This window comes from Lepidochelys olivacea, assembly GCF_965140295.1.
Source record: "Lepidochelys olivacea isolate rLepOli2 genome assembly, chromosome: 5".
NCBI classification, from domain to species: domain Eukaryota; kingdom Metazoa; phylum Chordata; order Testudines; family Cheloniidae; genus Lepidochelys; species Lepidochelys olivacea.
Window position 1 is genome coordinate 40,402,948 of NC_140415.1, and position 23,726 is coordinate 40,426,673.

Here is a 23,726-nt window from a genome sequence, read left to right on the forward strand (position 1 = left end):
CCTGGAACCCCTTCCTGCACCCCCAACCCCTCATCCCCAGCCCCACCCCAGAGCCTGCACCCCCAGCCCAAAGCCCTGACTCCCTCCTGCACCTCAACCCCTTGCCCCAGCCTTGAGATCCCCCCAAACCCAGAGCCCCTCCTGCACCTCAAACCCCTCAACCCCAGGTCCATTGGGTCGCAGGCATCAAAAATTTTCTTCAACCGGGTCCCCAGAAAAAAAGTTTGAAAACCACTGCTATAAAGGCATAGAACCACCAAAGGGCTCCTGTATCATCCCACTTTCCTGCTGGCAGCATAGGGCACATGTCTGAGATTCCTCTATGTTAGATTGATCCCCAGCTGCAGTTTCAGCTTCTCAGGTTACTCTAAGCTGCTATTGAGGACTGCTCCTGTTCACAACAGCCCCAGTGCAAAAACAAGCTTTCCACTACCTTCAAACCTGTGCTCTCAACCTACGCTGCACTATATACTCATTGCTATAGCTGAGTGTCTGACCCATGATTTCTTTGTATTAAATGTGGTGCAGCATCAGCATCCTTTAATGAGACTTCTCTATTTTAGGTCATCTATTTTAAGTTTAAAAATGAATCACTGATATGCTACTAAGGCAACAGCTACTATGGGTCACATGACCTTGTTTCAACCAATTGGCTTATTTGGCATTAGAAGGATACTTTTACAACTCTGTGTGCTATAGAGATGTTAAGCATAATATGCACATGTATTTAGAGAGGAGGAAAGCATGGAAAATGCTTACTGCCTTGGATTCAGATTTAAAATGAGATTTATATATCATGGTCATTGAAGCTGAAACAGAGCTATCTAACATCTTAGCTTTCTTCTTGCCCCATTGTGCTTATTGTCGCATTCTGGTTCTTATATAGAATTCACTGATCTGGTGGTGGTAGGTTTTCTTGTGGGGTTGGTAACAATTACAGAATATGAAATGAGTGGATTTTTTAAAAAATTTCCGTCTTCCTAAACAGTCTGTAACATTTTATATGTCTGTACTTAATAGTAAAGGATCAATATAATGTCCTAGGTTAGAGAAATTCATGTGGCTTTTCTTATAACAGAAGGGATCATATGGACCATGCTTTTCAGTTTTTATACATTTGTTCCTTAGATCAGGGGTTCCCACTGTTTCAGAGTATAGGTTACATTTTAATACAGCAACCCCTGAAAATCAGACTGCCCTCTCATTTTTGATTGCGTAACATTCCTGAGGCAGCTACAGCCATTGCTTACATGCACAAGTGATATTAGATAATTATTTAATGTAATTTTAGGCTGTTTCTCTATGTGATTTATTAGTTGGAAATGAGGAGAAACCAGTTCCATGTGACCAACAAGTGCTTTGTGGACCACAAGCATTCCACTGACCACAGTTAGTGAAATTCTTCATTACATTTTCTTAAAGATACTACAAAGATGGTGTTGATATGGAAGCAGTTTTGAGAAAAAAATTCCATTGTCAAATGAAAAATACCATTGGTCTGATTTTTCGAAGTGCTGAGCACCCAAAAATCCTGCCAATGTTGATATGAGGTTTGGAATCAGGCTGGGGGTGGGGGTGGGTGTATTTTTTTATTAAAGGAAGCATGCATTAATTTTCCAATATTCACATTTAATATTTTTTAATTCAAATGCTATTTTAGTAAATGAAAAGAATTATATTCATTGTGGTGTATTTCTGGAGTTATTCCCATCCTCCTAGCCCATGGAGAAAAAGAGTGATGTTTTAATCTACCCTTGCCACCTCTGCTACCCTTGGCCAATAGGGAAGTAATCTGAATGTTCTTCCCCATTGACTTATCAGTTCCTACATCGATCCTCTGGGCCGTTGTGGAAGAGCACTGAAGATTTCACCTCTGTACTTTTCCTCCTGATCTTCAAGAAAGGGAAGCAAAGATTCCAGTTTCCCAATCCATCTCGTCCCTCTCCCTCCTCCTTCCCCCCTCCCCCCCACCAAGGTGGTGATCTGACAACTCCCTTTCTGACAGACTAACAGGATATACACTTTAGGGGCAGGGGCAATGTGGTTGAGTACCCACTTTTTGATTCTTCGGGGTATGTGTTTTATTAAAACGATGGTGGCAGAATTTTGTCTACAGTAGTTTGGTATGTTGTTGATATGGTGAAGCTGAATTTTTGCACAAACTTATTAGAATAATAAAAAATTGTGAATAGCTTGGTTGGTGGAGTAGAGAAAGGGCAAACATTTATAATATTTTCCCTGGAACCCACACCATTTGGATGCTACATCTCACTTCCATTTTTATTCTGAGAAAGTAAATATATGTTAAAACAAGAGCTGTAAACCTAAACATGTCACAAGTACACATACTACATCCTGGTGTAATTTTAATTATAGCATAAATTTTTACTTGCAGACAGGCCCTTCCACCAATTAAAATAGTGTTTATGGAGCGTTGGAGCTGGGTCCTACAGTCCTTACTAACAGGAGATATAAACCAGCGGTGCTGGATCCTAAGTCTTTTTCACAGGATTCCAGAGAAAAGTTGTGCTCTGAATAATGAGGGAAATGCGATTATCATGAAAGCACCACCGGCTAGTAATAAAAGTATTTTTATTGGCTGAAATAGAACTATATGGAATAAGAGGAGAAGGGTCTGGCCTAGATGCTTACTTTTTTCTGTATTAAAATCCTACTATAGACAATATTAATTGTTTAATTTTGAAAGAAAAGTTCATTTAAACCAGGGGTGAGCAAACTTTTTGGCCCGAGGGCCACATTGGCGTGGGGAAATTGCATGCAGGGCCATAAATGTAGGGCTGGGGCAGGGGGTGCGGTGTTCAGGAAGGGGCTCAGGGCAAGGGGTTGGGGCAGAGGAGGGGGGTGGGATGTATGAGGGGGCTCAGGGAAGGGGGTTGGGGTGCAGGAGAGGTGAAGGCAGAATGCGGCGGGGGCTCAGGGCAGGAGGTTGGGCTGCAGGTGGGGTGTGGCAGGGGGCTCAAGGCAGGGGGTTTGGGTGCAGGAGGGAGTGCGGGGTGCAGCAGGGGGCTCGGGGTTGGGTTGCAGGAGGGGTTCAGGGTGCGGTCTCCGGCCCAGCACTGCTTACCTGGAGCAGCTCCAGGGTGGCAGCAGCACGCAGCAGGTCCAGGGAAGGCTCTCTGCCTGCCTGCCCGCGCTGGCCTCGGCCCCGCACCACTCTGGGAAGCAGCCAGCACCACGTCACTGTGGCCCCTGGGGGACGGTGGGCCGAGGTCTCCACAAGCTGCCCTTGCCTGTGGGTACCTCCCCTGAAGCTCCCATTGACCACAGTTCCCCATTCCTGCGCAGAGCCCTCTTCCCCCCTCCCCCAGGGCCGCAGGGACGTGGTGCCAGCCATTTCCTGGAACGGCACAGAGGTGGCAAGCCCACGGGCTGGATCCAAAGCCCTGAGGGGCCGGATCCAGCCTGCAGGCCGTAGTTTGCCCACCCCTCATTTAAACACAGTGTCCCTAGTGCTGTCTTGAATCGGCCTTCCACTTTGATTTGCCAGTACCTTTCTAGGAACAGACACTGGCTAATTTTGGAAATCCTTTATTTTGTTACATTGATTTGCAGGAGGTTTACTTGAGAATAAGTGAGAGTAAGACATAACACATTTTATATTGCCCTTGATCTTTAATGTAGGTTTGTTTTTAGACAATGGTAACCATGCATAGACTTGTTTTTTTTTCAATATGTGTCTTGTATTCTAAAAAAATTGAACTGTTTAATTATTTGATATTTGGTAAGGGTTTTGGCATAGTTGGAAAAAGAAACTTTGTTCCTTTTGTTCCATGGCTGAAAAGTCACACACATCTTTACTGAGCACTATAATTTTTACCCACTTTTGGCAAGTGTTCTGCATTTCCTGACTCTCAACTTTGCAATAGTCTACATTTTTTAATCTTTTTACCAGATCCTGCAAGCACAAAGAATAAAAATGATAATTTCTCTTATATATAAATGTAATAGAAAGATCCTTTCTCCGCTCCCAGATAAGAGGAAGAAAACGATGATGAAACAAATTTATAATCCAGATTCCTCCCTTTCAGAATGTTCCAACCAAACAATGTTACCACAAAGCTCTATACCACTCCTTGCTTCTTGCTTCCACCCTAGCTCCAGATGACAGGATCTCAGGTTCCCAATGGTCAATCTTCTCTGATATGTTTTGGAGAATCACAGATCCTTTGAAGCTTAGGTGTTCAGGTGGGCCTTCCTATGAGCTTTTGCCACCAATTTTGTAAACACTGAAACCCCCCAAAAATGTGAATAAGAGAGCTGCCCAATGTAGTTTGCACTCTGGCCACTTAAGATAATCCATTCAAGAGACTCCTGATCAGGTGGATTACAGTTGGCCATTGCCTGTCCTGCAGAACTGTACTTTCCATAGACCAGCCCTTGTTGATATATAGATACCAAAACCCCAACAATGGTCCCAGAATCATGCATCTTGAGAGCAGTAGAAAATATATGCCAGATGGCTTGTGCTTTTGATTGAGCGTCATATGCTCAAAGGGTATAGTCTACACCTCCAGAATCCCAGAGCTATTCAAATGCAGGAACTCGTTGAAACCAGCCCTGTATGTTCTTTGCATGCTTGGGCCATGTGCCATATCTGCTATACTGTGTCCTGCTTGTGTCCCCTTGTTGCATCCTTTTGTGTACAATTAGACTATTCTACGCTTCATACTGAAGCATTTGATAACTGATGTGGATTTTTGGTGTTAGATGTTTTAACACCAAGTTACAAGTTCATTTCCTAGAGGACATGTTCTAGACTTGAGTGAAAGATGGGACAAAAGCTTTTGATGTCGGGATGGTTATTTAATCATAGATTAAATAAAGTAATATCAAAGTAGGTTTTTAAAAACTTTTCACGTATTCACTATAAAACTTCAGAAACAAAGACATGAAACATCCTAGTGCTAGATGCAGTGTGTCTATTTTTCCTAGGTATGTAGTATATTTTCTTCCTTTTTTGGATGAAAAGAGAACATATTCAAATAACTATAAGTAATCTGAAAGCTGCATTTTATCATCTTTTATAAGCAATTCTCATCCTAAATATGAAAGTAAAATGAGAACCTGACAAGAATTAAAAAGTAGAACTTCAATTAAAAAAAAACAATTTTAGATTATTTTTACCACCACTTAAATACAGTTTTACTTTATAAAATAGAATATTTAGAAGATAGAACTGAGGTAAGCCAACTGCAATATACCTGGGCATGAAGCATTCAACAGTTAGGAAACTCCAGCTAGTATAAAACACTGGGGTAAGTCTCCTCAGCAACAGAGGCTACCGCAAACACATCACACCTGTCCTCCGCTCTATACACTGACTTCCCATGGAATTTCGAATCAAGTTCAAGGTCTTCATACTATCTTAAAGGTGCTCAATGGCTGAGGCCCAGATTATCTAAAAGATCCACCCCAGTTTGAAGGTAAAGTCCAAGGCTGTGAACTTTGCTCTTCTGGCACAGTGGAACTTTCTACAATAATGATAGCCCTTTCTTGGGAACTGGCCCAAGACAAAAGAATGAACTCCCACAAGAACTAATAACCATCACAAACCTCACTACTTTCCACTCTAAGAGCAAATCATATTTCTTTGGCCTTTCCTTTTCTCATATAAACATATAGCTCTGTGTGTATGTGTGTGTAAATATATATTTTTTAAATCCAAAGTAAAACATTCCACTGCACACAATCTTCCCCTGCGGAGGAGATGACAGAACAAACGAGCAACAGATGTTCGTCACATTGCTTAATGCATTACTGGAGGGTACTCAGATATTATGGTTAAAGGTGCGGTATAAGAACCTGTATAGAACAGAATAGTATATATGTAGGCCATGTGCTGTTAAAGTGGCTTGTTAAGAGGTTGGATGCTCCAGCAGAGTCGATAGGAGCATTCTAGTGCCTTCATGAGACTAAGCAAGCACTGCAGTATCTGTATCAGACAAAAATGTTTCATAAAGTATTACGTGCTTCCAATATCGCCCTTCCCAAAATATCGCCCTTCCCAAAGTTATGAGGCCAGTTCAACAAATCCATTTGCAAGCTATGAAAGGATGAAATGGGCCTTAAAATAGAACAAGAGAGTCACTACCATCAACCTGTCACAATGAAGTATAAAAGACTGTTTTATAGCTGTCTTCAAAGCTAGGTACAAGGTCTTGTTTCCCTTAGCTGTTTCATTCAAACTAAAACTTTGAAAAATTAAACTTTTAGTAGAGGGCTCTTCAATCTAGCAGACAAAGGCATAAAAAGATACAATGACTGGAAGCTGAAGCTAGATAAATTCAGGCTAGATTTAAGGCACAGTTTTTTAAGAGTGATGATAATTAACTATCAGGATGTTGTGGATTCTCAATCACTTAAAGTCTTTAAATCAGAATTGGATGATGCTCTAAAAGATGTGCTGGGTGAAATTCTGTGCCCTGTGTTACACAGTAAGTCAAAACAAGATCATATTGGTCCTTACTGGCCTTGATGTAAAAACAGCCTATTGCTGGTAAGGGTATTCATTCATTCATTCAAATCCAAGATTTTTCTTGAATTTCATTTCTCACATGACTGTTGAATTAAAAAATTAAATTTAAGTAATTTTGTTATTCAAGAAGGAAAGCATTTTTGGGGTAGCCACAATTTGTTCTTATATACAAGTATTATATACAGTATTTTAGTACAAAGCCATCTTTCATAAAGACAATGTTGATATGCTCCTGCTGTAATAGCAAATTTTAGAAGTTGTTTAAGAAAAATTGTTCTCCTTAACCTCTGAGGATAGGACAAGAAGCAATGGGCTTAAATTGCAGCAAGGATGGTTTAGGTTGGGCATAAAGAAAAATTTCCTGTCAGGGTGGTTAAGCACTGGAATAAATTGCCCAGGGAGGTTGTGGAATCTCTGTCATTGAAGATTTCAAGAGTAGGTTAGACAAACATCTATCAGGTATGGTCTAGGTAATACTTAGTCCTGCCTTGAGTGCAGTGGACTGCACTAGAAGACCTCTCAAGGTCCCTTCCAGGTGTACAATTCTGTGAAATATATTATTGCTATTAGAAATCATGCTTCTTAGAATCAGTCCCAGTATCACTCTTTCTCCCATATTTTTAATCTTCCTTAGGATTACATAGTCTTTTTTTAAAAGAGCAAAATACATTCTCCCTCCTCCTTGTAACAACCTTTTATGTACTGGAAACTGTTACCATGTCACACCGCTCAGTCTTCTCGTCTTCAGACTAAACAAACCCAATTTTTTCAATCTTCCTCACAGGTCATGTTTTCTAAACCTTTAATAATTTTTGTTGCTCTTCTCTGGACTTTTTCCAATTTGTCCACATCTTTTCTGAAATGTGGTGCCTAGAACTCTAGTTGAAGCCTAATCAGCGTGGAGTAGAGCAGAAGAATTACTTCTTGTGTCTTATTTACAACACTCCTGCTAATACATCCCAGATTGATGTTCTCTTTTTTTGCAACAGTGTTTCACTATTGACTTATATTTAGCTCGTGATCCACTATGACCCCCAGCTCCCTTTCCAGAGTACTCCTTCCTAGGCAATCAATTCCCATTTTCTATGTGTGCAACTGATTATTCTTTCCTAAGTGGAGTACTTTGCATTTGTTCTTACTGAATTTCGTCCTATTTACTTCAGACCATTTCTCCAGTTTGTGCACATCATTTTGAGTTTTAATCCTATCCTCCAAATTTAAAGATGAATTGCACTCATATAGTAATGATAAATGTTTTCCCCTTATTTAAGATACTTCAATTTTTGTCCAGTTTTGTAACTGTCTACAAAGTTGTATGGTATAAGTTATTGGTAGACGTATAGTGCAGTCTCATTCTTCTAAAGGGAAAAAAAAAAACTCTACATTTCTAGTTATTTACCTCTTAGATACTTTTGGTCACTTGTTTTGCCAGTTGCTTCTTAGCTGTTTGTGTAATTTATTTTAAAAGTTTTGAAAAGCTACTTGACAATGTGTTCAGCTGAGCATTAAATAATGAAAACGTTGTAATATAGGTGTGCCCTATGCTTATCAAGCAAATTTCCTGTTTAGCTAGTCCAGCTAAAACATTTTCCTGTTTTTTTTCCAGTGTTATCCAAGATAAATTCTGTGGCATCATTAACATTTCTGTGGAAGGGCTGCATGATGTTATGACTGAAGATCCTGAAACAAGAACATACAAAGAGTAAGTGGAAAATCTAATTAACCCATGTGTGCTGAATAGTACTAGCAGTTTAAGATTTGTGCTCTCGCTCTCCCTCTCCCTGGAAAAACTGCTTTGGGGAGTTGAGACAGTTGCATGTTCTGAAGAAGTCTGTTTTCACAATAGTAGATTTTTTTTGTATGGGGTTTCATGGGAGTATTGAAGCATGAGAAAAGTTTTGTAATTTTGTAACAAGCTTGAAGTGGGAGTAGACTAAATTAGACTTTGGCTAATAAATTCACCTACCACATGGTTTTACAAATTGTGCGTGTTCTTGCGTGTGCGCGCTCCGATTTGTAAGATATTGTGGTAGGTAAATGTATGAGGCAATGCCTAATTTGTAAGGCTGTCGATTAATCGCAGTTAACTCACGCGATTAACTCAAAAAATTGTAATTAAAAAAATAGTGATTAATCACAGTTTTAATTTCACTGTTAAACAGTAGAATACTAATTTAAATGTATTAAATATTTTGGACATTTTTCTACATTTTTATGTATTGTATTCTGTGTTGTAACTGAAATCAAAGTGTATATTATTTTTTATTACAAATATTTGCACTGTAAAAATTATAAAAGAAATAGCATTTTTCAATTCACATCATACAAGTACTGTAGATTTTTTTCGGTTACCTAAATGCGCTCAAAAACAAAACAATGTAAAACTTCAGAGCCTACAGGTCCACTCAGTCCTACTTCTTATTCCGCCAATCACTAAGACAAACAAGTTTGTTTACATTTAGAGGAGATAATGCTGCCCTCTTATTTACAATGTCACCAGAAAGTGAGAACAGGCATTTGCATGGCACTTTTGTAGCCGGCATTGCAAGGTATTTACATGCCAGATATGCTAAACATTCATATGCCCCTTCATACATAGGCCACCTTTCCAGAGGACAATATTTAAATAAATGGTATTCTATTATTGTTTAACAGTGCGATTAATCACAGTTAATTTTTTTAAGCACTTGACAGCTTTATTAACTTGATCTCTTTATTGCATGGCTTTTCATGAGCATGTGTACACTTACACCCCTATGTATATATTAAAGAGCATTTGTTTTATAAATTATATGTACTTCATTCAGTGTTTCTCCTAAGGTGGTACACCTCTACCCTGATATAACGCTGTCCTCAGGAGCCAAAAAATCTTACCATATTATAGGTGAAACTGCGTTATATTGAACTTGCTTTGATCCACTGAAGCATTCCCCTCCCCCCCCCTCCCCGAGCGCTGCTTTACCGCGTTCTATCTGAATTCGTGTTATATCAGGTCGCATTATATTGGGGTAGAGGTGTATCAATAAAAGCATAAGTTTTTCAGGCTTGTTCCCAAAGCAACAAAGCTTGCCTGTTGAGACTAAATTGTATAAAATGGAAATAAAATGACCTTGATTTATTGCTTAAAATGAACCATGTGTTTTTGCAAGATATTCTGTTTCTAGTGTTTGGGGAGAAAATCAAGACTGGATGAAATCTGGTACCCAACTTACAGCACTGGAGAGACTGGGAGCCCATTCTACAAGAGTAACCCTTCCTCCACAGCTTGTCTACGTAATAGTATCTGCATCTTAGATGTAAAAGTCTTTATTTAAAAGATCCTCATCCCTCTTCATGAGAATTAGTGTGTGCTAATCTTCTGCAAGGCATATCTGATGATGCAGTTTCTTGAGAGAGAAAGGAACGTTATTAATCAGTAACTGGAGCTCCCAAAATATATTGTTGCTGCAGATCCACATTTATCCATCCTCCTTCCTTGCTCCTTGGGAGTACTGCAGCTACTTTAGACGAAGTAGAGAAATGAATACTTATGTGACGAGGCCTGGTTCTTGGGTCCGCAGATGGAAATCCCCCTCCCCCCCATGTTTAAAATATGTTAGAATGGTTGTGAAATTGCAAGGCCAGTGTGTCTCTGCAGAGGTTATATATTCTGAGAAGTCTAGTCATTGGTAAGAAATTCTCCTTCTACAGAGGTCATAAGCACTGTGACTCAGGTGTTTTCGGACTTACAAAGGATTCCTTAACAACCTTAGAAGTACTTCTAAGTCACAATGTATTTATGGTCAGGTAGAGCCTTTGTAATTCTGAATGTGCTGCTCTGCCTAAATGCATTAAAACAACGTAAATTACAGAGGTATTTCGGAGTGTAAAAAAACAAATGTAGGTACTGCTTTCACACATCCAATTCCTTTATGCCTTAATCCTCCTTAAACATTTACAATGAAATATAAAAATAAATAAAATAAAATGAACAATCGTGAAGAGGAAACCTTTTTGTTAATGGAAAAAACAAAGACTAGCAATAACACATCAATATAAGCCGCCATCATATTTTATTCCCCAAGCAGAGACCATATCAGCTACAAGAGAGAGAAAGCAGGATTTTGCATATAAATATCTTTCTATTGATAACACTCACACATATGTATGAAGGGGAAAAATCTGTTCTCTAATGCTATGGTTCTAAGGATATCAAAATACAATGTATTCTAGAAAGCAAGAGTGTCATTATTGAGATTTTCTCCAGCATGTTTATCTTCTGTCAAGTTAGAGGATGTTTTAGCTGAAAAATAATTTGAATTCAGTTTACAACTTTATATTGCAAAAAACCAGTGTTGTTCAAGCTCATAAATAATATACACTGTTCCTCTGTTTAATTTGGCAGCAACAGGGATATTAAACAGGAAGAAGTTAAATTCCGCTATATATTTTAACCCCCTGCTAAAAAAATTAAAAAGTGTTCCCTTTGAACTACATCAAACACATCCCTACAAGAAAAAACAGAACTTTAAAACTCAGAGATAACACATAATTTCTTTATCTCATCAGCTCCAAAATTCAGTGTCAATCTGACAAAAAAACAGATATCACAATGAAAGCAGAGTGTGATGTCATAGCTGACATTGGTTCAAAATATGGATTATCCATTGTCAACAGATCCCTCTTGTACCTGTGAAGAGAGCATGGAGCTTAAGCGTTATAATGCAGGAATCAAAAAGGTCTTACTATAGGAGAGGAGCGTTCCTTTAATTTCAAGCATCTCTTAGATATAATTTAAACACATTGAGGGGTTTGTTAATTAAGTAACTGTCAGTATGGAAGAGAAATGTACAAAATATAAATTGATTGAATATTTTGTTTTTCCAGTGCAACACAGCATATCTGAACACCACATCAAACCAGTAATCTGTGTAGCCTGATATCCTGTCGCTGATAATGACCAATGCAACATACTTCAGAGGAAGGTTGCAATAAACTCCATAGTAGATAAATAAGGATAAACTGCCTGATAGGGGACAATTCTTTCTAATCGCTTTGTTTGTATGTTTTAATTGGTTTATGCCCTAAAGCAGGAGGTCTTTATATCTGGTACAAAAAGTTTTTTTACCCTATGTATGTAACTGTGGATGTTCCCATTTTTCATCCAAGTGTGTAATCCTTGTGACAATGAGTTGTACAGGTTAAGTATGTGCTGTGTAAAAAGAGTATTTTCCTTTGTCAGATTTTATATATTACTTTTAAATTTCATGGAATATTCTTTGTTCCACTCTGCTTCTCGGAGATTCATTGTCCTAAATTAAAGTCTCAGTTTGTTCATATAAAGAAGCAAGTTTACTTGCTGTACTGGTTTGTGTAAGTCACCTAAACTCCGTGCTGAGGTATGAATCAAATCCAATTTCTGTTCTACTGATTCATGTGTCATTATCAGAGCAAGTTTTTGTGTGGTTAGAACTTAGTAACATTTTCTGCCTCTTCATTTTGTGTAACTTTGGAAAGTATTATTTCAGCTGTAAGTTGCAAAGTCTGATTTTGTTAACTGCCAGATGGTCCATAATACTACCACCTCCTTACCATAGGCTTTTGCAAAGAGCTCTGTGGATCTGGTTATTTTATGGTTGGTAGTTTGTTACTGGTTAAGAATCTCTCTGTAATTGCCTTTCCCGGTGTTCATTTAGACACTAAAGGAACTGGGATAGGGTTGTATTAATGTTTTGTCAAGGGCAGTTTTTGTTTTTGTTCCCCCCTTCCCGGAGACAGTTTATTTACTATCCCCAGTGAAAAAATACTCAAAAATCTTAGACTTCAATTATAATGCAGCCTGGAACCTTCATTGGCAACTTGGGTTTACACTACAATGGTGCAGACTCCATGGCTTATCTTAAACATAAAACAAGGGAAACCCTTGGGTTCTGTGGTTGCTATTCAAACACAAACTTCTCTTTCACGTTGCTAATATATATAGTTTTGTAGTATGCTGTTGACTTGCAAAGGGGAGAGAAAGGATCTGTGAACTAACTAGTGTCAGAACTGATGCGAGTCTTGTGATACATTTCCCAAGTATAGATATGTCCTAAGAGAGAACAGTCTTGAAACAAAGGGAACTGACACCTTCATTAGCTCATTGAGGAGCACTTGGACTGCAGCATCTTCACCACAGGGGGCTTATTACATTATTTATTGGCTCATCATAACTTTGGGGTCAGAAATTTGCAGCCCCACATCCATATGTGTGCCTTTCCTTTCATTTCTACCGATCTGCATCAAATTATGGAACACACATCTCCTTTTGAAAATAAATTTCTTATTCACCAATTCACTTTTACTGAAGACCCTAATCACTTTTTACTGTAATAAAACAAACCTCTGAGAGCCATTTTTAAAGTGCACCAAGCATTTGTGACGTGAAATACTGGGATTATATAGCACTGTTATTAAACTGAACCTTGAAAAACCTTAATGAAAGAATAAGTTAAACCACCACAGAGCACAAAAGTAGAGACAACTTTATTAGTAAGCAGCATTCAACAGTAGGCTTACTTTGCAGCCTTGGCAAATGCACAGTTCTTATAAAGCAGAACCAATCCCTCAGCATCTGAAATTTTTAAACTTCAAAACCTGACTTAAACCAGAGACTTAAATAGAAAAACATTTGAGCCCTCTTTGTAACCACAGTAACTTCTAAATCCATATGTCTATTTAGTGTAGCAAACAAACTGAAAAAAACGGGACTTGGTTTTACATATGCTGTAGGAATACATGTTTTAAAAACTGGCTCAATATATTCTAGCTGAAAACAAGTTGTCTAAGCAGGTTGGCAATTTAAAAAGGACACTATTGCCTCTAACAGTGGAAGCACCCCTTTACAATAAAATAGGTACCGCTAAACCTCTTGAGTGACATGGGACCCTTTATGTTATCTGTTGATAATCCTGTTGAGGTGGCTACTGTTAAAAAGCAATGCTAGTTTTTAAACAACTTATAAATATTTTTCCATTATCTTGAAGACCTAGTCTGCCATTTATTTCTTGAGTGTTTTAATTCTTAGTGTGAATTTACAATATCTGTATTCCTGTTCTTAGCTGCATGTTGATGTCTCATTTTGAGGAGCCCAAAATGACAGAAGATGAGGAACCTCCTACAGAACAGGACAAAAGGAAGAAGACGGTAAGCTCTTTATATCTTTAGTTAAATGTTTGGAGTTATAATTTAATACAGTAGTCAACCTTAAGTCTTTGCCACTGGATTTGGTTCATCCATTGTTGTCATTTATAGTACGCTTTAAAAACTCTACTCCCAATCTAAGAGGTCAGGAACCTTTAGAACAAATTGCATAGAATAGACAATTATACTTTTGCATTTTTTTCAGACTCTAAAGTCTAGTAAAGAACAAAATAGTCAGACACATAGCAGAACCTAATTTGTTGGGGAATAGTCAACACGTTTTTTGTAAAGGGAAATCATACCTCCCCAAGCTACTAGAATTCTTTAAGGGGGTCAACAAGCATGTGGACAAGGGGGATCCAGTGCATATAGTGTATTTAGATTTTCAGAAAGCCTTTGACAAGGTCCCTCACCAAAGGCACTTAAGCAAAGTAAGCAGTCGTGGGATAAGAAGGAAGGTTCTCTCATGGATTGGTAACTGGTTAAAAGATCGGAAACAAAGGGTAGGAATAAATGGTCAGTTTTCAGAATGGAGAGAGGTAAATAGTGGTGTCCCCCAGGGATCTGTACTGGGCTCAGTCCTATTTAACATATTCATAAATGATCTGGAAAAGGGGATAAACAGTGAGGTGGCAAAATTTGAAGATGATACGAAACTACTCAAGATAGTTAAGTCCCAGGCAGACTGTGAAGAGCTATAAAAGGCTCTCTCAAAACTTGGTGACTGGGCAACAAAATGGCAGATGAAATTCAGTGTTGATAAATGCAAAGTAATGCACATCAGAAAACATAATCCCAACTATACATATAAAATGATGGGGTCTAAATTAGCTGTTACCACTCAAGAAAGAGATCTTGGAGTCATGGTGGATAGTTCTGTGAAAACATACACTCAATGTGCAGCAGCAGTCAAAAAAGCGAACAGAATGTTGGGAATAATTAAGAAAGGGATAGATAATAAGACAGAAAATATCATATTGCCTCTATATAAATCCATGGTATGCCCACATCTTGAATACTGCGTGCAGATGTGGTCACCCCATCTCAAAAAAGATATATTGGAATTGGAAGAGGTTCAGAAAAGGACAACAAAAATGGTTAGGGGTATGGAACAGCTACCATTTGAGGAGAGGTTAATAAAACTGGGACTTTTCAGCTTGGAAAAGAAATGACTAAGGGTGGATATGATTGAGGTCTACAAAATCATGACTGATGTGAAGAAAGTAAATAAGGAAGTGTTATTTACTCCTTCTCTTAACACAAGAACTAGGGGTCAACAAATGAAATTAATAGGCAGCAGGTTTAAAATAAACAAAAAGAAGTATTTTTTCACACAACACAGTCAACCTGTGGAACTTCTTGCCAGAGGAGGTTGTGAAGGCCAAGACTACAACAGGGTTCAAAAAAAGAACTAGATAAATTCATGGAGGATAGATGCATCAATGGCTATTAGTCAGGATGGGCAGGGACGGTGTCCCTAGCCTCTGTTTGCCAGAAGCTGGGAATGGGTGACAGGGGATGGATCACTTAATGATTACCTGTTCTGTTCATTCCCTCTGGGGCAACTGGCACTGGCCACTGTCGGAAGACAGGATACTGGGCTAGATGGAACTTTGATCTGACCCAGTATGGTTGTTCTTATATTCTTAAAGAAATGCTGCCAAGAAGTGATGGGGGGGAGGAGAAAAAAAATCGCTCAATATGTCTTCCAGTTTTTGCCTATGTCTCAAACAGGAACATTACTAAGAATTTCCAAAAATTTAGCCTTTCTTGCAGGAAAAAAAAAAGTATAAGCACAGAATAATAGTTAGAAACTTGAAACATTTTCTATCCTCTAGAACAGAAGTGACAGTACATATCTGTAACGATTTGTTTAAGTCATATTTCATTCTTTCTTTGGTAGGAAGCCAACATCTTATATAAACATTTGGCTTTCATGTTCTTTGGTATATAGTTGGCAATTTTCTCAGGTGGTTCTTAATTTCCTTAAATTGTATGAAAGGTTTCAGAGTAGCAGCCGTGTTAGTCTGTATCCGCAAAAAGAAAAGGAAGACTTGTGGCACTTTAGAGACTAAGAAATTTATTTGAGCATAAGCTTTCGTGAGCTGCAGCTCACTTCATCGGATGCATGTAGTCGAAAATACAGTGGGGAGATTTATATACACAGAGAACATGAAACAATGGGTGTTACCATACACACTGTAACAAGAGTGATCAGGTAAGGTGAGCTATTACCAGCAGGAGAGCGGGGCGGGGGGACCTTTTGTAGTGATAATCAAGGTGGGCCATTTCCAGCAGTTGACAAGAACGTGTGAGGAACAGTAAAGGGGGGAAATAAACATGGGGAAATAGTTTTACTTTGTGTAATGACACATCCACTCCCAGTCTTTATTCAAGCCTAAGTTAATTATATCCAGTTTGCAAATTAATTCCAATTCAGCAGTCTCTCGTTGGAGTCTGTTTCTGGAGTTTTTTTGTTGAAGAATTGCCACTTGTAGGTCTGTAATTGAATGACCAGAGAGATTGAAGTGTTCTCCAACTGGTTTTTGAATGTTATAATTCTTGACATCTGATTTGTGTCCATTGATTCTTTTACGTAGAGACTGTCCAGTGTGGCCAATGTACATGGCAGAGGGGCATTGCTGGCACATGATGGCATATATCACATTGGTAGATGTGCAGGTGAACGAGCCTCTGATAGTGTGGCTGATGTGATTAGGCCCTATGATGGTGTCCCCTGAATAAATATGTGGACACAGTTGGCAACAGGCTTTGTTGCAAGGATAGGTTCCTGGGTTAGTGTTTTTGTTGTGTGGTGTGCGGTTGCTGGTGAGTATTTGCTTCAGGTTGGGGGGCTGTCTTACTGTAAGCAAGGACTAGCCTGTCTTCCAAGATCTGTGAGAGTGATGGGTCTCCTTCAGGATAGGTTGTATATCCTTGTTGATGCCCTGGAGAGGTTTTAGTTGGGGGCTGAAGGTGATGGCTAGTGGTGTTCTGTTATTTTCTTTGTTGGTCCTGTCCTGTAATAGGTAACTTATGGGTACTCTTCTGGCTCTGTCAATCTGTTTCTTCACTTCACCAGATCAGACAAATCAGACATCAAGACGTCTCTAAGGTGCCACAAGTCCTCCTTTTTTAAATTTCAGGCTAATTTTAAGTAGAGCCGATTAATGTTTTAGGTCAACTCTGCATATTAATCTAGCTAAATCCACTTTTCATTAAGATTGCAGTATCCCTAATTACAATAATCCCATTCAGCTGTTTTTAATTTTGTATTTTTAATTCTAAACTTCCATAGTTTAAGTTAATTAGAACATATTCATTAAAAGAAATAATAAAACAGTTTCACAATCCACAAAAATATTATCCTACTGATACATAGCAGGTTTATTGTATCCTTTTATAATGATAGTGGTTTGGTTGCTTTAATAGAGCCAACTTCAGTAAGAATGCAATGCTTGTAAATTGTTTTGAAGACCTGTTTGCAATAAAATTCTATGCTAAGTGCTCCCTTTTTGGCAGCAGGTACCCAGACCCAACAATGCTAATTCAGGATATATTTGCTGTTGCATAAAACAATCCACTTCTTCCCTTCACCTTAGTCGTTGTCTTTTAGTCCAAGCTTGAATTTTTGTTCTTCCTCCCTAGGTTTTTTTTTTTTCCTGATAGGGTACTGATATACAGAACCCGTCATCTGAACTGTCATAGACCAAGCCACAGAATGACATTGTATGGCATTCACCTTTTAATTTACTTTGTGTGTCTCATTTGAGACAATGCAGACTCACTACCAACCAGGCTTTCCAAGCACTGGTGTTTACAAGAAATCCACCATCTTATATCGGGAGGTAGAGTAGCTTAACATATTTCTTTCAGGTCAGAAGGAAGTAATGTGGAGAAACAGAGGAGGGAATCCTAGATAACAGGGAAATCTTCTTCAGTGGTAACTGGTCGTCATCCTAGTAGTCACAGTAAGTGACAAGGAGAAATCCAGGATCTGCACTTCTGCAACTGAGCCACCGAAAGCAAATTTGTCAGTGAGAGGGAATGTAAAATCTCCCTAGTGTAATTTTGTTATTTCATTAGACAAAATATTTCTTTGAGTAACAGAACATTTAGATAAAAGGGCTGCATCTGGTACGCCAAAAATCAGTTTTTGAAAATGACATCATCATATTAAGCATGTGCATTTCTTCTTTTGTCTGCATTGTTTCATCAGCTGACTTCTAAGAATGAATGGTTCTTCTTCAAGTGTTTTCTCATGTCGATTCCATTCTAGGTATGCGCGCGCCCACGTGTGCGGTCGTCAGAGATTTTTGCCTGGATTATTTAATTTAAACACCACTGAGGTTCGTGAAGTTAGTGGTATTCGTAGAGCCAGCTGTGGCGCCATTTCCAGTGCTGCACTCATGCGTCGGTATGTCAGGTGCCACTTGCTCTATGCTCTCTCAGTTCCCTCTTACTGCCTGTGGTGGTTAGTCGGAGCACCTGTCTTTGCATAGCAAGGGCTAGTGGTTTCATCTCTTCTGACTTCGAGCCTTAGGGCCTTGTAAATAGTTGTTAGTAGTAGTTAGTTAAATGTAGTTAGGAGTTAGAAGTTAGAGTCCCAGCGGGGACTTTGCCCCAGGTGAAGCATGCCCCAGTCTCCAGGGTTTAAGCCCTGTGCGGACTGTCACAAACTAAGTGACCCCCACAACTGCCGCCTCAAGTACTTTGGGGGAGTCACATGTGAAAGACATGTGCCATATTTGTAAAAATTTTCGACCCCGGATTCAGAAAGAGCGGGATATTGGTTTGCGGGCTTTCGTCATGGAGGTGGCCCTTTGTCTGACTTCCGAGCCTTCCCGCCAAGACTCGCCTAGTACCTCGGCCTCAGTGCACAGCACACCCCTGGCACCAGGCTCCGCCCAGCACCTCTCCCCATCACCCAGAAAGAAAATGAAGAAGCCCAAGACAGGCAGCATTCTCTATTTCCATGCCACAGATCTCCGGCAGCACAGCCCAGATCTTCTGGGGCTCACCGTCGGTCACTGGCACCACAATCATGATCTCCACCATCTCAATGCAGATCGCCTCAGGGAAGGCGCCAGTCTCCGTTGCACTGGTGCACCGTTCATCCTCCACCGGTCATCCTCAGCCCAGCTCTCGGTTGCCTGCCCTGTCGTAATTCCAGTCCCCCTGGCCCCCTTGATACCAGCACAGGTCCTCCCACTCCAAACACCGGTCTCCGGCAGCGACGGTCAGCAGGCAGACACAGGGGTCAGTGGCCCCGCCGTGGTCACCAGAAGGGGATTCCTCTGGCACGGAAGGGCAGTTCAGCCCCTGGCCAAGACCCCACCAGCGCAAATGGTCACCTAAGGCCGCGTCGACATCTACGGCCGCCTTGGTAGCACAGCCAGTGGCCAGCGCAGTGGCCTTAAAAGAGTGCATGGGTCATGCTGGTAATGCACTGCCAGTGGAGGAGATGGCTGAGCAGGTGGACATCTTGTTCAGTGTCATCTCAGCCTCTACTCCGGCATGTGTTGCAGTACTGGTGCATGATGGGGTCCTGAAAATTGCCATGGCCCTCTGGTAAACCCCGTCACCCATCCCTCCCACCTCCAAAAGGGCCGAAAAGAAGTACTTCATCCCGGCCAAAGGGTTTGAGTACCTTTATACCTGCCCACATCCAGACTTGCTGGTTGTCTCTGTGGCCAATGAAAAGGACAAGCATGGGCAATCTAGTTCAACTGCCAAAAATAAAGAGGCCAAAAGACTGGACATTTTGGAGAGAAAAATGTATTCAACAGCCAGCCTGCAATTCCAGATGGTGAACCATCAGGCCCTCTTGGGCAGGTACAGTTTTAACTCATGGGACTCCCTCCATAAGTTCAAGGCGACCCTCCCTCAGGATCTAGCCCAGGAATTTGGTACCCTGGTGGAGGAGGACACCACGACAGCCAGATGGCGAGGGATGTGGCAGACTCGGCAGCTAGGGTGGTCGCATCGGGGTGGTCATGAGGTGCAGCTCCTGGCTTCAGACTCCCAGCCTGTCCCAAGAGATGCAGACCTCTATCCAGGACCTCCCATTCGATGGGAATGGTCTCTTTTCAGAGCAAACTGATGCGACACTGCATTGGTAAAAGGACACTCGGGCCACCCTTCGCTCGCTGGGCATGCATATGCCCCAGTCTGCATGGAAGAAGTTATGGCCACCCCTGCCACCAAGACCTTGGCAGCCTCGTCAAGGGTATGCAAGGAGAAGGGAGAAGGACACGAGCTTGTGAGTCTCCTAGAATGGAATCGACATGAGCAAGCATGCAAAGAAGAAAAAACGGTTACCTATCTTTTCGTACCTGTTGTTCTTCGAGATGTGTTGCTCATGTCCATTCCATTACCCGCCCTCCGACCCCTTTGTCGGGGTTGTCGGCAAGAAGGAACTGGGAGGGCATAGGGCTGGTGGCGCTTGATATACCGACACATAAACGCAGCACTCAAAGGGGTGCCAGAGCTGGCCCTATGGATACCGCTAAGGCAAAAATCTCCAATGACCACGCACGTGGGTACGTGCACATCTAGAATGGAATGGACATGAGCAACACATCTTGAAGAACAACAGTTATGAAAGGTAGGTAACTGTTTTTTACTTTTGAATGATTGACAGTGCAACCTGTCAGAAATCTACTATATTATTTTTTCATGCATTATGGAGAGATACTTTATTTGTAAATGTAGTTTTATAAGAGTATAGCAAGTTAGTTACTAGAGTGTTGTTCTCTCTATATTTAAGAGTGTTTCAGTACAGCAGTTAAAAGTTTTTCTAAAGTACATCATGCTCCATTAACTATAAATCTAGGGCCAGACTCTCAGCTGCACTTAATCCATCTTGCAGTAAATGGTCTGAATTCAAACAGTAGTCCCATGACCCATGAGATATTGGGAACACAATGGAAAAAGTCTCTGTAAAGTGAGGTTTAAATAATACTTTCTGGTCAGTTAAGGATTATTTAATTTAAACACCACTGGGGTTTATCTTGGAATAGAATGTTAATTCATTGCTTTATAGTTTTAGAGACAGATTTCTTCTGATAATGAGTATCACAACATAACTGAAACATTTTTAAAGTGAAATAACAGTGTGCACTGCATACTAGGGAAAAAGAAAAGGAGGACTTGTGGCACCTTAGAGACTAAGAAATTTATTTGAGCATAAGCTTTTGTGAGCTACAGCTCACTTCATCGGATCCATGTAGTGGAAAATACAGTGGGGAGATTTTATATACACACAGAACATGAAACAATGGGTGTTACCATACACAAGAATGATCAGGTAAGGTGAGCTATTACCAGCAGGAGAGCGGTAGGGGGGAACCTTTTGTAGTGATAATCAAGGTGGGCCATTTCCAGCAGTTGACAAGAACACGTGAGGAACAATAGGGGGGGAGATAAACATGGGGAAATAGTTTTACTTTGTGTAATGACACATCCACTCCCAGATACCACACGATCCGTTGTCTACAGCCAAGCTCTACGGTACAACCGCATTTGCTTCAACCCCTCAGACAGAGACAAACACATACAAGATCTCTATCTAGCGTTCTTACAACTACAATACCCACCTGTTGAAGTGAAGAAACAGATTGACAGAGCCAGAAGAGTACCCAGAAGTCACCTACTACAGGACAGGACCGACAAAGAAAATAACAGAAAGCCACTAGCCATCACCTTCAGCCCCCAACTAAAACCTCTCCAGGTAATCATCAAGGATCTACAACCTATCCTGAAGGACGACCCATCACTCTCACAGATCTTGGGAGACAGGTCAGTCCTTGCTTACAAACAGCCCCCCAACCTGAAGCAAATGCTCACAAGCAATTGCACACCACACAACAAAAACACTAACCCAGGAATCTATCCTTGCAACAAAGCCTGTTGCCAGCTGTGTCCACATATCTATTCAGGGGACACCATCATAGGGCCTAATCACATCAGCCACACTATCAGAGGCTCATTCACCTGCACATCTACCAATATGATATATGCCATCATTTGCCAGCAATGCCCCTCTGCCATGTACATTGGCCAAACTGGACAGTCTCTACGTAAAAGAATCAATGGACACAAATCAGACATCAAGAATTATAACATTCAAAAACCAGTCGGAGAACACTTCAATCTTTCTGGTCACTCAATTACAGACCTAAAAGTGGCAATTCTTCAACAAAAAAACTTCAGAAACAGACTCCAACGAGAGACTGCTGAATTGGAATTAATTTGCAAACTGGATACAATTAACTTAGGCTTGAATAAAGACTGGGAGTGGATGTGTCATTACACAAAGTAAAACTATTTCCCCATGTTTATTTCCCCCCCTTACTGTTCCTCAGACATTCTTGATAACTGCTGGAAATGGCCCACCTTGATTATCACTACAAAAGGTTAGCACCTCACCGGCCACCCTCACTCTCCTGCTGGTAATAGCTCACCTTACTTGATCACTCTTGTTACAGTGTGTATGGTAACACCCATTTTTCATGTTCTCTTTGTATATAAAATCTCCCCACTGTATTTTCCAATACATGCATCCGATGAAGTGAGCTGTAGCTCTCGAAAGCTTATGCTCAAATAAATTTCTTAGTCTCTAAGGTGCCACAAGTCCTCTTTTTCTTTTTGCGGATACAGACTAACACGGCTGCTACTCTGCAACCTGCATACTAGAGGTCTGAGAATACTTAACTTTATATTGAAGTAAATGATTTTTTGGTTGAAGTTAGATTACTTTCATATGGGTATGTATTTGGAACTTTTTTTTAATTCTCTTGCCTAGTATTTCTTATAATTTGCTGAGAAAATAACATATATATATATATATATATATATATATATATATATATATATATATATATATATATATATATAAATAAACTGTGAGAAATTGTACTTGTTCACTGCTTATAATAAAAAAAAAAAAGTTAACCACTGTGATTATAAAGAGACTATTGATTTGTCTCTCTTATTATATTGTAAATCTAACTCTGAGGATTAGGCTGCATTTGACTCATCCCTGCCTGATCTTGAATTAAAGTATTTGTCTGATCCTTCCTGTGAGATAAGTTCATCCCTGGGGAAGTCATGCAATGCCATTTTTCTGATGAGACTGTAGATAGCTCAAGATACTTAAAGGAAAACAGAATCCAGTTTGCATAGGCATGTTGGCTGAAAGTTTGTAAAATAAAGAGCCATTCTCACAATAAGGAACCCATGAGAGACCTTCCTTGTTGCAGCCATCTTGCTGGAAAATGATTTTTATTGGGATTTTTTGTACATAATATAGTGCATCACACACAAATATAGATTTATAAAAAGTATACAGAAATCAATAAGAAAAATATTGGTACAGTACTAATTATAAATAGGTTTATTTGTTTTTTTATTAGCTTGTTTGCAGTACAATGCACACAGTAAAATATTGTTTCCCATACAGTGCAACAGTATTGTTGATAGCATGAGAACAATTTGGTGGTAATCAACGAAACTCTGGATTATTTCTCTTTAACATCTTCAAAGTTCTACTGGCGTTGAACCCTCATTGCTTAAGCTTAAAAAAACCCCATGAATTTTATCTCTCTTCAAGCTTAAAGCCACATTAACCTTTCTCCCTGTGTGCTGCAAGTTCTGTGCTAGGTCTCTAAGAGGCTCAGTTCAGAACCTCACCCTCTGTCTCTGCTCATTGGGAAAGGGACTTCTATATTCTATACTTCTATATTTGTACAGCACCCAATCCTGATCATGAACTCTGGATGCTTTCATAATATAAATAACTGGGAAATGAGAGCTATAGCAGATTCAGTGACTTGATTCCAGTGCACACTTCTGAGTCAGTTCTGACCTCAGAGTAGTGGCATCATCATAAATTAGTAACTGCTTTGAGGTACTTAGATACTACATTGATGGTAGCCCGATAAATACCTAGACAAAGATTACTTGTTTCAACATTAAAAGTACTATTTATCAGCCTGTTAGAAAGCTATGCAGCAGTGTTTCATATGCCAACTACAATGGTATCTGCTTTATTGGGAAACCTTTACTG

General features: G+C 40.0%; 1 protein-coding gene across 6 annotated transcripts in view; it reads left to right on the forward strand.

Annotated features, from left to right (window-relative positions):
• IPO11 (importin 11) overlaps window positions 1-23,726 on the forward strand; it is a 297,144-nt gene that overhangs the window by 263,930 nt on the left and 9,488 nt on the right. For all 6 annotated transcript variants that reach the window (XM_084627945.1, XM_084627946.1, XM_084627942.1 and 3 more), the window contains exons 29-30: window positions 8,103-8,198; window positions 13,576-13,660. In XM_084627945.1, coding sequence (XP_084484071.1) covers window positions 8,103-8,198; window positions 13,576-13,660 — 181 coding nt within the window. The remainder of the gene's footprint in view (window positions 1-8,102; window positions 8,199-13,575; window positions 13,661-23,726) is intronic.